Source organism: Canis aureus, chromosome 1 (genome assembly GCF_053574225.1).
Source record: "Canis aureus isolate CA01 chromosome 1, VMU_Caureus_v.1.0, whole genome shotgun sequence".
Taxonomy (NCBI): domain Eukaryota; kingdom Metazoa; phylum Chordata; class Mammalia; order Carnivora; family Canidae; genus Canis; species Canis aureus.
The window spans coordinates 68,420,955-68,434,444 of record NC_135611.1 but is presented as its reverse complement, the minus strand read 5'-3'; the positions used below and the strand labels follow the sequence as shown (position 1 = coordinate 68,434,444).

The 13,490-nt window shown below is 36.2% G+C and overlaps 1 protein-coding gene across 1 annotated transcript in view; it reads right to left on the bottom strand.

The window, feature by feature from the left end:
* Window positions 1-13,490, bottom strand: part of LAMA2 (laminin subunit alpha 2) — a 597,066-nt gene that overhangs the window by 175,817 nt on the left and 407,759 nt on the right. The window contains 1 exon segment of the mRNA XM_077902686.1: window positions 4,597-4,721. Coding sequence (XP_077758812.1) covers window positions 4,597-4,721 — 125 coding nt within the window.

The window sequence follows — 13,490 nt, the reverse complement described above, 5'->3', positions numbered from 1 at the left end:
CCACTTCAGTCTCCAGATTTCTCCCAGCCTGTCCTGTCCTCTCCCCTAGATGGTCTCGTTCAGTCTTGAAACCTTTGCACCTACCCTAAAGGATCTAACACCGAGTTTCCACCTCCAAAACACCAGCGACCTTTCTATGATTTTCCCCTTCTCATCGCCGGTCACTCTGTGCTTCCATTTGTTCTGCCGTGAACCACCGAGTCAACTCTGTCTCCCTTCCTCTCCCGTTCCACCTGCGCTCTACCTGAAACTGCTGCTCCTGCTGCCATCACCGGCATCACTGCCTGATGCTGTTCCAAGTCGCCTCCTGCCATTGGGAGACTTGGCAGCTAGGACATTTCATTGACCACGGAAGCTTCTCAGAATCATATGTTGGTCACTCTTCCCGGACACCACTCACTCTTCTCAGCTGCCCTGGATTCACGCTGTCTGCTAAGCATGGGCCAGTCCCCTGGCCAGTGTACCCGCTGTCTCCTCTGGCGGGCCTCTCCCCCAGGTAGGCACGCGGCTCCCCGCCCCCCATCACTCCATTCATCTCTATCCAAGCCTTTGTTTATGAAGATCTTCACTGGGGCCCCTCTCTAAAAGGGCACCGGCCGCTCTCGATTCCCTGGTAGCACTTTTGCTGCCTGACGTTACATTATACATCTGCTGGTGTTGTGTTCGGCTTTACTGACGTCTGACCGGTAAATAAAACCATAACATAATTAAATTGTGCATGTGATGACTTGGTATACACATATGTACACATAAATGAACACATCTATCACCCCACATAGCTGCCTATATATATACATATATATATATATATATATATATATATATATATATATATGTATTTTTTTTTTTTTTTGGTGAGAACATAGGTCCTATTTGCTTAGCAAGTTCCAATTATGCAATAAAGCATTATCAGCTACAGTTCCCATGTTATATATTAGTAGATCCTCAGATCTCCTTCGTCTTACACCTGAAATTGTATCCTTTTACCAGCCTCTCCCGGTTTCCCCCACTCCCCACCCCCTGGCAACAGCCATTCCACATTTGGTTTCAGTGGGTTCCTGTTTGTAAAATTCCACACGTTAAGTGAAACCACACAGTTTTTGTCTTTCTCTGTCTCGCAGAGATTGCTAGCGTGTTTGGGAAAGAACAAGGGACTCAGATGCGGCATCACCGGGGAAGAGGAGAGGGCACTGATTGGGAAAGGCGGTGAGATTGCAGAGGGTCAGGGTTTCTTCTACTTTGATGAAAAACTATCTGACCTTTCCTGGAGTAGGTGGTGGAAAACCCTGAGCAATGCTGCACAGTCACGGTGGTTGACGGTGTGTCATATTTGCTTTGGTAAGAAATACTGAAAAACTAACGTGTGGAAATGAGCGAGCATCATTCCCCATGCCTCACTCCTTCATTTTCCCTGGCTGTGCAGATCAGAGTCACCGAAAGGAGGTATCTCAGCCTCCTCCATCTGTGGTTCAGAATCTATGTTTTCTTTTCTTTTCTTTTCTTTTCTTTTCTTTTCTTTTCTTTTCTTTTCTTTTCTTTTCTTTTCTTCTTTTCTTTTTTCTTTTCTTCTTTTTTCTTTTCTTTTCTTTTTTCTTTTCTTTTTTACTTTTCTTTCTCTTTCTTTCTTTCTTTCTTTCTTTCTTTCTTTCTTTCTTTCTTAGAATCTATCTTTCTATCTTGGGAAGAAGAGTCTCTCCTCTTTACTCTGGCTGGCTTCCTTGCTTTGTATTTTATTCATTCATTCATTCATTCATTCATTCATTCTTTATTTATTTATTTATTTATTTATTTATTTATTTATTTATTTTTCTTGCTTTGTATTTTAATTCTTCTCTTCTTACCACACACAGGTCTTTGGTTTGTTAATTAACATGTTAAACTTTAGGTGGTGGTGATAGGAGTGCATCCCAAAATCACTCTAGTAGGTTTGAACTAAAATTTCTTCTAATAATGCAGGGGAATAAAATCGAATAAAATTTTTAGAGGATATACGTATTTATAAAAATATGTATTATATGTATGTAAGTTTTTCACATACTGAGTTATGATATTTAAAAAAATGAATTCTTACAATGGTAGCAGTAAAGAAAGCTTGAAAGCCATTGAACTGGCCACCTTGATTTGGTATTTTGATTCTTACAGGGTTCTTTCCATAAAAATATACTTAAATTATAAAAATCACAGAAAACGAAAATGAAAACATACCCTTTTATCGATTCTGCTCACCGGTCACGGTAGCACTTTCTTTTCCTTGACGTTTCTTAAAGCGATAAACTGATATCCTGCTACCACGGTGCCTGTTTCCACTACTGACTGTCAAACTGCCCCACAACCCTCACCGGCAAGGGCATCCATGTGTATTTGGTCTCCTCTGGGAGCAGCTGCCCTCTCCCTGGGGGTGTCCTTAGCTGGGGGGGAGGGGTCTCAGTTCTCTTCCTGACAGCTCCCGTCTTGGCTCCTCTTTCTCTTCTGGTTTCTCTAGTGGAGGCCATTCCGTCTTTCCTTCTTTCCACGTGCTCCGCTTGGGTAACACGCCCCTGGGAAATCTTACCCAATTTCAATTCATTTATTAACATATCTCTTCCTTCATCTGCCCTTCCAATTCTATTTTCATTTTCTGCAGCTATTTGCATATTTCCATCTGGACAGATCTTTCATATTTAATTTTGAACCTATTTGGAGCATCGCTCTTCTGTCCTCTGCAGCAGCTCTCTCTTGAATTTCCGGTTCGGGTTAATCGATTTACTACCCTTCGTGAGGTCAACCCAGTTATCAACGCTTGTCTTCAACTCCTGCCTGGCCCCAACCCTTCAGACCAAATTTGTTAGCACTTCTGGAGAGCTGCATTCACCCATGTTCTTACAAACGTCCCCTTGTCTTCCTTCCTGTTCCTACGGCCTACCTTCAGGTTCTCATAAAAATTGCATAATTAGCACAACAGCTTAAATTAATCATGCTCTTCAATTTGTTCCTGGGCCTGTCTGAATTCAACATTTTACTTACCTCTCCCATAACAGTCTTCCTAAAGTGTGGCTCTGATCACATTAACCTTTTTTGCTTGTTTGTTTTAACTAAAAACTTGCAGTGTGTCCTCATTACGGAGAAAATTAAAGAACAATTTCTTAGATGGGTATGCAAGGATTTCTATAGCTTGGCCTCCATCCTCCTACTCCTCTTCACCTGCCGTTATGAGCTCTATCTGAACTCCATGCTGCAAGCTCTTGTTAGTTCGTAAACGTGAAGAACTGGTTCCTAAGCTTTTGTTCCTGTAATCTCCTGCTATCTCCACCAACAGAAACCTTCCCATCCACCGTTTATGATCTATTAGAAATGCTACTAATTCTTTCCATATGTTCTTAAAGCTTCCAAAATCGAGTGTGGTATTTTGTGCCTTTGAATTCCCTTGACATTTAAGTCGACTTCTCTTAAGACACGTTTTATTGTGAGCCTTTTCAACCGATGTTATGATTCATTGTTACCAAAGAAATGATCAGTTAATTGCTGAATCTTTCTAATCCAATGGCTCACATTTTAATAACAAAAAAAAATAGCATTCTCTTGTTTAAATCTGAGAGGGAGATTAGGGAGAGGAAAATAGACATAATATGACTTTTCATACACCTACCACTTGGTGGTTGGGTGAATAAATAGAAGAGTTTATCTAACAGTTTATATTTGACAAAAGATCTGTGATTCTCTTAAACAAAAAAAGACGAGCTTGCAGAAGAAAGGGAGACGATTTAGATGAAAATATTTTCAGGATGTAGATAAAGCCAATGATGAAGAAAAAAACCACAAAACAACTCAAGATAAGTTGTCCAGGATTCTAATTCTGACCAAACTGCTGTATAGTCTCCTCAAAAGCAAATTCTTAGAGAAAAAATTGCCCTACCAGGTAGAAATTGAAGTCTATAAATCACTTAGCTCGAAGTATAGACAGCCTTTGCAACAAGGGTTTTCATCAATATATAAACCAATGCAGAATGTGCAGACAGCACTGAAATAAAATATTCTGGCTTTTGTTTCCCCTTGTGGCTGTGTTTCCATGGTACCAAGCTCAGACCATCTTAACAGAAAAGGATTGTGATTCTGGAAAACATGGACTTATTTTGGAGCAGAAAAATAAGTCACCCTCCTTTAACTATTTTTTTTCAATTATTTTCTTGATAATTCTTTACAAATTGTGAATTAAACACACAAGATGAATGGAAAGAGTTGCAAAAGTCATATAATATGCACTCAAATAATTCTTCATAGCTGACTTTGTCAGAACTATATGCAAATACAAGATCCTTATAAAAGTGTATAAAATTATGCACATGTGTACATATATCATTTATTTCATAAACATAAATTATGTCAATATGAGAATTTACATTTTAATTAGTGAGTATTATTTATTTGGGACAGGCTTTGAATGGAAAAATAAACCATAGAGCGTTATGTGCTCACTTTTGTCATGTTTTTACATTGTTTAAAAAAATATCTTACATTGAGTTTTTGTCTACACGGAAAAAATAGTTAAATCATAGAAAGCCTTGTGCTACACAGATGGTGCTACTGATTGGGAAATATGGTAATATTTCTTAATCTTACTTGTTGCTGGAAGAAATTAGAGGGCAAGCACATTGCTGACAGTCATTTGGCAATCCCCTGACAATTCCATAATATCCCAGAGCACATCGTTCACAGAAGTCACCAGCAGTGTGATGTTGACAATTCTGTAAAAAAAAAAAAAAAAAAATGGGGGGGTAGAGAAGTTTGTTTTTCATTTACTGAGAGTTAGAATGTAATTTTTCATACAGCTCCTGTGAACAGACACAGACACACACACATATCATTGAAAAAGATCTTGATATATATATATATATATATATATACTTGATATATATATGTACACATATTATATATATATATGTATGTTTTGTTTTGTTTTGTTTTTAGAGAGAGAGAGAGAGGGTGGGTGGGGGGTGGGTTGGGGGAGAGGGAGAGGGAGAATCTTAAGCAGTCTCCATGCCCATCAGGGACATGACACCGCGAGGCTCCATCTCGTGACCCTGAGATCATGACCTGCACTGAAATCAAGAATTAGATGCTTAAGCAACTGAGCCACCTAGGCGCCCCTTGATATACATATTTTTAAAGAAATTCTTTCATAAGAGAAACTAATACTGGGCTGTTGTAGCTATACTGACAATAAGAATTTATTTTCTCTTTTTCCTGTATCAATCTCTGTATAAATTTTCTCTTATTCTAATCTGGGGAACATACTTCACAAATTTATATAATTTATTATATCATCTGGACATTTATGTTTCTTCTCCACAAGGTGCTAGAAAAGTACTAAGAATGCTGGGACCTTAGTCCTAGCCTGTCAGAGGACGCTCTGAAACCAAACCAAGGTGGAAAGCATAAATGTTTTAAGAGGCAACGAGAGCAAAGAAAAAGGTCACCCAAGTTCCTACACTAAGAATGCTATTTATCTAATTCTTGCCATATGTTGATAACTCTTTATAAATAGAGAGCACCCAATTTGAAACCAGGAATCCCAGGTCAATATTTTCTTTTTCATGTTTGCATAATAAGAAGCACTCAGGTAATATGCTTTAAGATATTTCCATAAGGAAATGAGAATAGTTTCAGAATAGTGGGTAGTTTTGTAATTAAAATTCTCATAAAGTTGAATTATATTTAAAACACCGCAGTAATTCATATAATAAGGACATAGGGAGAGCTACGTGCCAGGTACTGAAAGGAATCAAGTGAAGGGGAAAAGGTAAAATGACATCCAACCCTACACTAATTTATTTCTACTTTGGGAAAGTAATTTTAAAATGGCAAATAAGAGGCATGGCAGCAGGAATGCAATATTGACTGTTTTCCAATGGAAATCTGATACTTGACTTTGGGAGTTCAGAAAAAGGAGGAAACAGGAGGAACATGGGGTTGTATTTTAGCTTGATTTTACAACACAGGGTTTAGAGTGATCAGAAGGATGACTTCTTATCAATGATATCAAAAGGAAAGTTGAGAAGCCAAAAAGTCAATAATATCACATGGTCTACCTTCGTGGGCTGATCTGAACAACTCAGTTGGAGCCACAGAGACACCCGTGGGCTCCATACTGAACTGGGCCCACATCTCTCATGCTGGGCTTCTGGCTGAATTCAATCAATCAAGAAACACATACTTAGTTTTCTGTGTGTGTCCTAATGGCCAGACAACGTCTGGTATGGGGTGTGTGCTTATTCACAACACACAGTAATTGAAGTCACTTCTCCAGACATTGCCATGGGATTGTAAATTTTTAGAACTTCTTTTGACTCTTTTTTTTTTTTCCTCAGAGTTTCTGCTATTGCATAAGGTGAAATCATGACATTACCATGTTCTGTTTTCTCCATTTTGGAGGCTATATTTGAAAATATGCCACTTACAGATGCTTTTATAATAAAGTGGATCCAGTTTCCTATATAATAGGATACAAATTTCAAATACTCTCATTCTTCATCCCCCTATTTTCAGAGAAAAGGAAGCACTCATCTGAGTTCCCCCAGCTTCCTTTGAAAGACTCACCATCTGTTTTGCAGTACTTTCCATCCCTCAGCATTTATTTCTGTCCATAGGAAGTGGTGCTTGTGCTTTGTCTAAAGCTACTCTCTTCCTAAACTGGATTCCTTGCCTTTCTGCCTCCCCCTTTTCATCAGCAATTGCACTTTTCCCTTCTTTGCTCATTTTTCCCATTAGCATTTGAAGTTGGTCCAGACTTCCGTAGCTCAAAAAGCATCTCTGGGGCCTCAAGTTTCTGGAAATTTCCATCCTATCCCTGATAAGCATTTTATTTTTATTTTTATTTTTCTAAAATATTTTATTTATTTATTCATGAGACACACACGGGGGGGGGGGGGGAGAGGCAGAGACACAGGCAGAGGGAGAAGCAGGGTCCATGCAGGGAGCCTGATGTGGGACTCGATCCTGGGACTCCAGGATCACTCCCTTGGCAGAAGGCAGGCTCTAAACCGCTGAGCCACCCTGAGCCACCCAGGGATCCCCCTGATAAGCATTTTATTTTATTTTATTTTATTTTATTTTATTTTATTTTATTTTATTTTTTATTTCTTTTATTTCTTTATTATTTATTTATTTTTGTTTTCAAGAATTTTTTTTAATAATAAATTTATTTTTTATTGGTGTTCAATTTGGCAACATCAGAATAACACCCAGTGCTCATTTTAAAAGCATTGTTTACATTCCTGATTTCTGTATCTCCCTTCAGCTCTCTCCACTTTAAGAAAGCTTCTGATGTCACCATAACTCCAGGCTCACTAATAAGATCTTCATTGATAAACCAAAATTTACTGACAATAATAAGTCCTCATGATACATGAATTTTCTGCAGCAACTAATATTTCTGGCTACTCTTTGAAAATTTTCTTCCTATGGTTTCTTTAATGGTGGGGTCTGCTGATTTTTCTCCTAATTCTATGGCTACTCTTTCTTATGCTCCTTCGTGGACTCTTTCTTACCTTTCTGTGTAGGAAGATTGGTGTTGTTGATCCTAACTGTGGCTCTCACTTGTTCCTCCTACTTTTCTCACTCTACCTGGGTGATTTCACCCATTACTATGACTTTAGTTATCATCCATTTGCCAAAAACTCTAAATTTTATATAGTCAGGCCAGATAGCTCTAATGAGTTCTAGACTTACATTTCCAAATGTTTCCTGGACAGATCTTTTATATAACAAAAGTGCCTTGAATTTGAAATATCAAAACTTGAGCTCATCTCTCTTTAAACTTAATACTTCTATACTGTTCATTTCATCTGGAGTCACTCTCACCTGCTCAAATGCCAGGCCAGCAACCTAGAGGCCTCTCTCACCCCAGAGAGCCTGTTTGGTCAGTCCACTTAAGATGAAAAAAGGCCAAGTTTCAAGTCTAATGACTTTACAGAAATGTGGTTAACAGAGCAAGGTAATTTGTTGTATTTTATATTAGAATTTATTGTGTAAGTACCATGATCCTCTTTTATTCAGCTATCCAAGGCTTACCAGTATTTTAGCAATGAAATAGCCATCTCATATTTAAGAACAGCATAGCAAGAGATACTGGTTCCAAGATAAAATAATTACCTATGAACTCCAGTGTAAATCATTTGGAAAGGTGCCAAATGGTAAGAGTAAACTGGGGAGTGTTTTAAGAACATATTTTACATTTATGTAAATAAACATGTGCCAAAAAAAAAAAAGATCTTGAAAAATTACCAGCATTTTGCTTTGGTAAAAACAAACCCAGTGCATAATGAATTATTTTACATAACGTAATATAGCATTAATAATTGACTCAAACACTTGATGTTGATCATTACCAGAAATAGATTCAAAAATACGATTTGCTGCTTTTATACCTACCACTCTATGTAATTTCTTCATAGATCAAGCAAATATTTTAACCTTCTCTGGACAATCTTTCACAGGGTTGCTGACATACTAAACTTGGTTAACGAAACCAAATGTTCTGGTTAGGACCATAAACACAGCACATAAATCATGATGTTAATTTTGAAACTTTTTGACACAGACCCTTCATTCGACTTTCCTATTTTGAGACATACTTGTCTTGAATAGAAATTAATCTTTAGGAAAAATTCCTATGCTTTATATGTGTAACGAGAAGTTAAATTATATTCTCAAGAGTGATATTGTATGTTCTAGTACCTTTCCAATAACAGATTAGAATATATGATATGCATGGTTTTTTGCACATGGGAAAACTGGTGCTATATATTCCTTCCACTAAACCAAATAATATAACATTAGTACTATTTGGTTCCTTAGCTCTGAGGTGAAAAGTTGCTTAACTTAGCCTTCTTTCCTTAAAGGGATGCCTCCACACTTCCTCTTCAATATGTTACTGAATGAATGGATCCTCATAAGGCAGCCCTTTTCATCTTATACAATGATAAGCTATGAAGCTTTCCTTATGTTGAATGAAAACATGTCTCATTCTAATTTTTAGTCAATGATCCAAGTTCTGCCTTCTGATGCTGTGAAGAGTAAGTCTTATTTCCATTTCCCAAGGCAGTCCTCAAATGTCTACAAAATAGTATTATTTCTACATATTCTTCAAGTTAAACATTTGATAATCTTGACTACTCAGAATTTCTCTTAAAATACATATTAAAAGTCTCTACCTGAAATTTGCAAATAAAGTGACTGTACTCCCTTCCCTGATCTGAATCTTATAAACCTGACTCTGCAGTCAACTAAAAACTCCTATTTCACAGGAATTACTACCACATGCTATTTCCTCTGCTCTCTCCCTATAAACACTAGACTATAAGCTCCTAGAGGGCAAGGCCCCTGCATTCCTTACCTTGGTATCTTCTCATCACTTACCACAATACCTGCCCATTGGAAATATGTATTAAATGCCACAAGAATGAATAAAACAAATGAGCCTGCCTTACTTCAGAACCTTTTATATTAACTTCATCTTGTTAATTGTGGCTCATCTTTCCACCTGTCAGGCTCTTTTAGCTTCTTGACCACCATCTCATACATTAGGTAACACTTCGGCTCTACATCCTCTATTTGGTAGATCTCATCCAGATCACTGATGATTTTGAACAAGATGCGGTGAAACACAAAGCCTAGGTCTCATCACTGGAGATCTGAACATGCTTCAGGTGTAGAGCAACTTCTACAATCATCAGACTTGTTAATTGGTTACTAAGTTCAGTAACTTCTATACCTGTTAAACTTATTAACTGATTACTATCTGGCCCGATTCTTCAAACTTGTTTTTGAAAATATCATGAAACATTCTGTCAAATGCCTATTTAAACAAACCAGAGTTTGGATCATAGATCTGACCTGTACTGGCTTATGACATAAGCAAATTATTTCATTTCTGTCAGCATTCGTTCATCAACTGTAAAAGAAGGAACGATTTTAAACACCACAAGTTCACTGTAAGAATAAATGAGAAAATAAATCTGTCTGTAGTGATCAGCCTTGGTCCTGGCACACACGTGGACAGTGTTGGACATTTGGTAGCTGTTCCTATTTTTGCTGGATCTGAGATATGATGTGTTACACTTTCTGATGAATTTGATATTCTAATGGGATTCAAGAAGGGTCTCAGATATACATATAATAACCCTAGCAATTAGTCTGAAATGACTTATTTTGAGTGAACCTGTACTGATTTCTAATGAGCTGTATTTATTTTTCTACACTTGACAGATATTAGTTAAGTAAGCAATTCTCATGTTTTAGTGGAGATCAAAATCAATGTTTGCTACATTTTACTTTCGTTTGTAAATCCGGAGTGGCATTTCACTGCTTTCCATCCTATGGAAAATTTCATATTTTCATGATTTTTGCAAATATTTTTCATACATGACTCTTAATCATATTTGCAGATTCTATCAGTAGTCTCGGATAGAATTCACCTGGGCCTTCTAAATCAAATCATTTAATCAGATAACAGTGTGTGTGCTCTCTCACAGTCTGTAGGTAGCATTTTATAGTGGATTTGAAACCTGATTCTTAACATTTTAGCCAAGGATCTAATGGTTACTTAGATTTTCTAAGCATTAATGTTCAGAGTTGTAATGAAATGTCAACAATCTCTATTTGGTTAGGTTTTTAGATAAATTCAATAAGATAGGGTTTAACCTTAAACACGGTAGATTCTAGTTATACGTCTGTTTACCAAACATAGGAATAATTGCTTAATCATAGATGCTAGTGGTTTCAGATAACAGAGCAGATCATAATAATTTATTTTTTCATTTTAAAATAAGAATTGTGATAGAGTGAAAATAATATTTTCACAAATTATTTGGTCTTCAAAAGCTATTTGAGCTAGCTGAGAATTCAATTCAATATTCTCTTCAAAAAAAATGGAAAAAAATCGGAAAAATAATACTGACCATGGGGATGTAGTGATGGTATATACAGACAGTTGTAGATACAGATATATAGAGGTGTTTGTGTTATATCAACTTGGAAAAACTATCTATTTACCTACCTATCTACCTAAGAGGGTCTGCAGGTGTATGTTTCTTACTGATTAATGTTTATTCCCTAGCCTCTGCTTCCACTTGGCTTGGGGTTCAATGTCACATAGGTTTTGCTCTTCCATTTTGCAGAAAATTTTCCTTAAGGGACAATTGTCACTGAGCTATTGGTAGTAACACGTCTATGTGTAGGATATATTAATATCTAGAGTGAAGCAACAGTTCTCTGATAAGTATCATCAGGAATTTGAAGAGAATAGTTACAAAGAGATGTGGATTTTATTTAAAAATTGAAATGCTTAGACCATGAAGTTTTCTATAGTGTTTTCTTCCCCTCTCCATGTTTTTGAAGAAAGATCTAAAGAAAAAAAGGTGAGGATATTTGGCATGGTGCCAGAGATAATGATTTTTTCATGTTTTGATTAATTATTATCTGATTGATTCTTAGACTATAAATGGCAGATAACATGTACGGTAATTACTATCTTCATAATCATAATCATCATCATCATCATCATTGTTCTCTCTTCTCTGAAGCTTACCATGTACTAAGTAGTGTTCTGTGCCCTTTATATAGTATTTCATTAAATCCTTACAAAAACTATGGGTAGGTACTATTATTATCTTCATTTTATAAGTGAGGAAACTAAGACCCCATTGACTTGAGATAAACTGACTGGGCTCCCACAGCCCACAAGATATGAATCCAGGATTGGAACCAAGGCATCTGACCCCAGATTCATACTTATGACCACTCTGTCCAGAGTAGAGGGCATTGCTCTGTGTAATTGTGTTGATATTAAACTGGGATCCACACTACACATAGAAAAGAAGTAAGTATGCTTCAAGTTTCCTCAGTTACAGCATCAGAGTAATAATAGCTATTTCCTATTTGCCTCCTGGGGCTATTTCAAAGATGAATAAAGTTGCCTAAATTCAAAAGTTATATGTTCCCTGAAGGAAAATATAAAAATTCAGAGCACAGCTATTTATACTAGCTGTGCATGTTTGATGTGCACATGTATTTTTTTTTTTTCACTTCATTTGGGGATATTCCAAAACACAGACATGTAGCACAACAACAGCTACAATAGCCAATTGTTCTAAAGAGGACAATATAAAGACAATTTTTATTCTAAAAAATGAAATTAAACTTTACCCTTTATAAATGTCTTAAAATTAATCATATGGGGGTGTCTGGGTGTCTCAGTCAGCTGAGGATCCGACAGTTGATTACAGATTAGGTCACCATCTCAGGGTGTGAGGTCAAGCCCCGAGTAGGGCTTCATGCTCAGTGTGGAGTCTGCTTGAGATTCTTTTTCTCCCTCTCTTTCTGCCCCTCCCTCCACTCATGCTTTCTCTCTCTATATATAAAAGAAATAAATGTATCCTAAAAAAAATAAAATAATCTTATGAATTAAAAATAGCCCTGTTAAAAAATACCAGTAAAGATTACATAAGAAGGAAAAACGTACCTGATTCTCACTTAAGAATGTATAAATTAATCCCCTCTCTTGAAATTATTTATTGAATTTTACAAGCCAGCAGATTAGAGAGAGACTACCACACTGAACAAATAGTAATTATTTCAGGAATTCAAGAATGGTTAATATTATTCAGTTATTCATTCAGTTAATAATATCATTCATCACTCTGTTTAAGGTAAAAAGAAATATATGATCATATCTAAAATGTATATATTTAACACATCTTTACTTTTACTCTACTCCTCACAAATAAGCATATAATCAATTTCAATGTCCTAACCTGACTTGAAAGGAGATGTTTTTAAGAGACCAGGAATAAAAAGAAATTTCTCAACATGGTAAAGAATATTTATCTTAAGCTAAACACCAGCATCATACTTTGTGGTGAAAGACCTGAGGCATTAATATTAAAATTAGGCATAAGATAGGAGGCTATCTTCCTATATACAACCTTTTTAGAAGACTTAATGCAAAAACATAAAACTATTATAGTAGATACACCTTCTGGCAAGAAAAGTATTTGCAAATTATAACTATTTGCAAATAATATTATTATAAATATATAAATAACTGAAACAATCAACTGAGAAACACCTAGAACTAAAAACAAAGTGGTTGGCTATCAAACACATGTAAAAGAAAAAATCTATTCTATTAATGTTTATCAGTAGTGACAAGTTAGTAAATAAACTGAAGTGGAAAAGAATGCAATGTTCACCATTGAAGTAAAAATGTAAGATACATAGAAATAAGCTTAATGTAAGAAATGCATAACCTATATAGGTGATGATAAAAAACAGTTCACTGTGAGACACAAAAAGGTTTTGAATAGAAAAGAGTATTATACTCCTGGGTTGAGGGAGGATAACTAAATAGTGTAAAGACATTAATTCTTTACCCATAGGTTTAATGCCTTCCAATAAAAGTCCAGTAACATCTTTGGTGAAGAGATTGAAATTGTGAATCAGAATGTCCTCTAGAA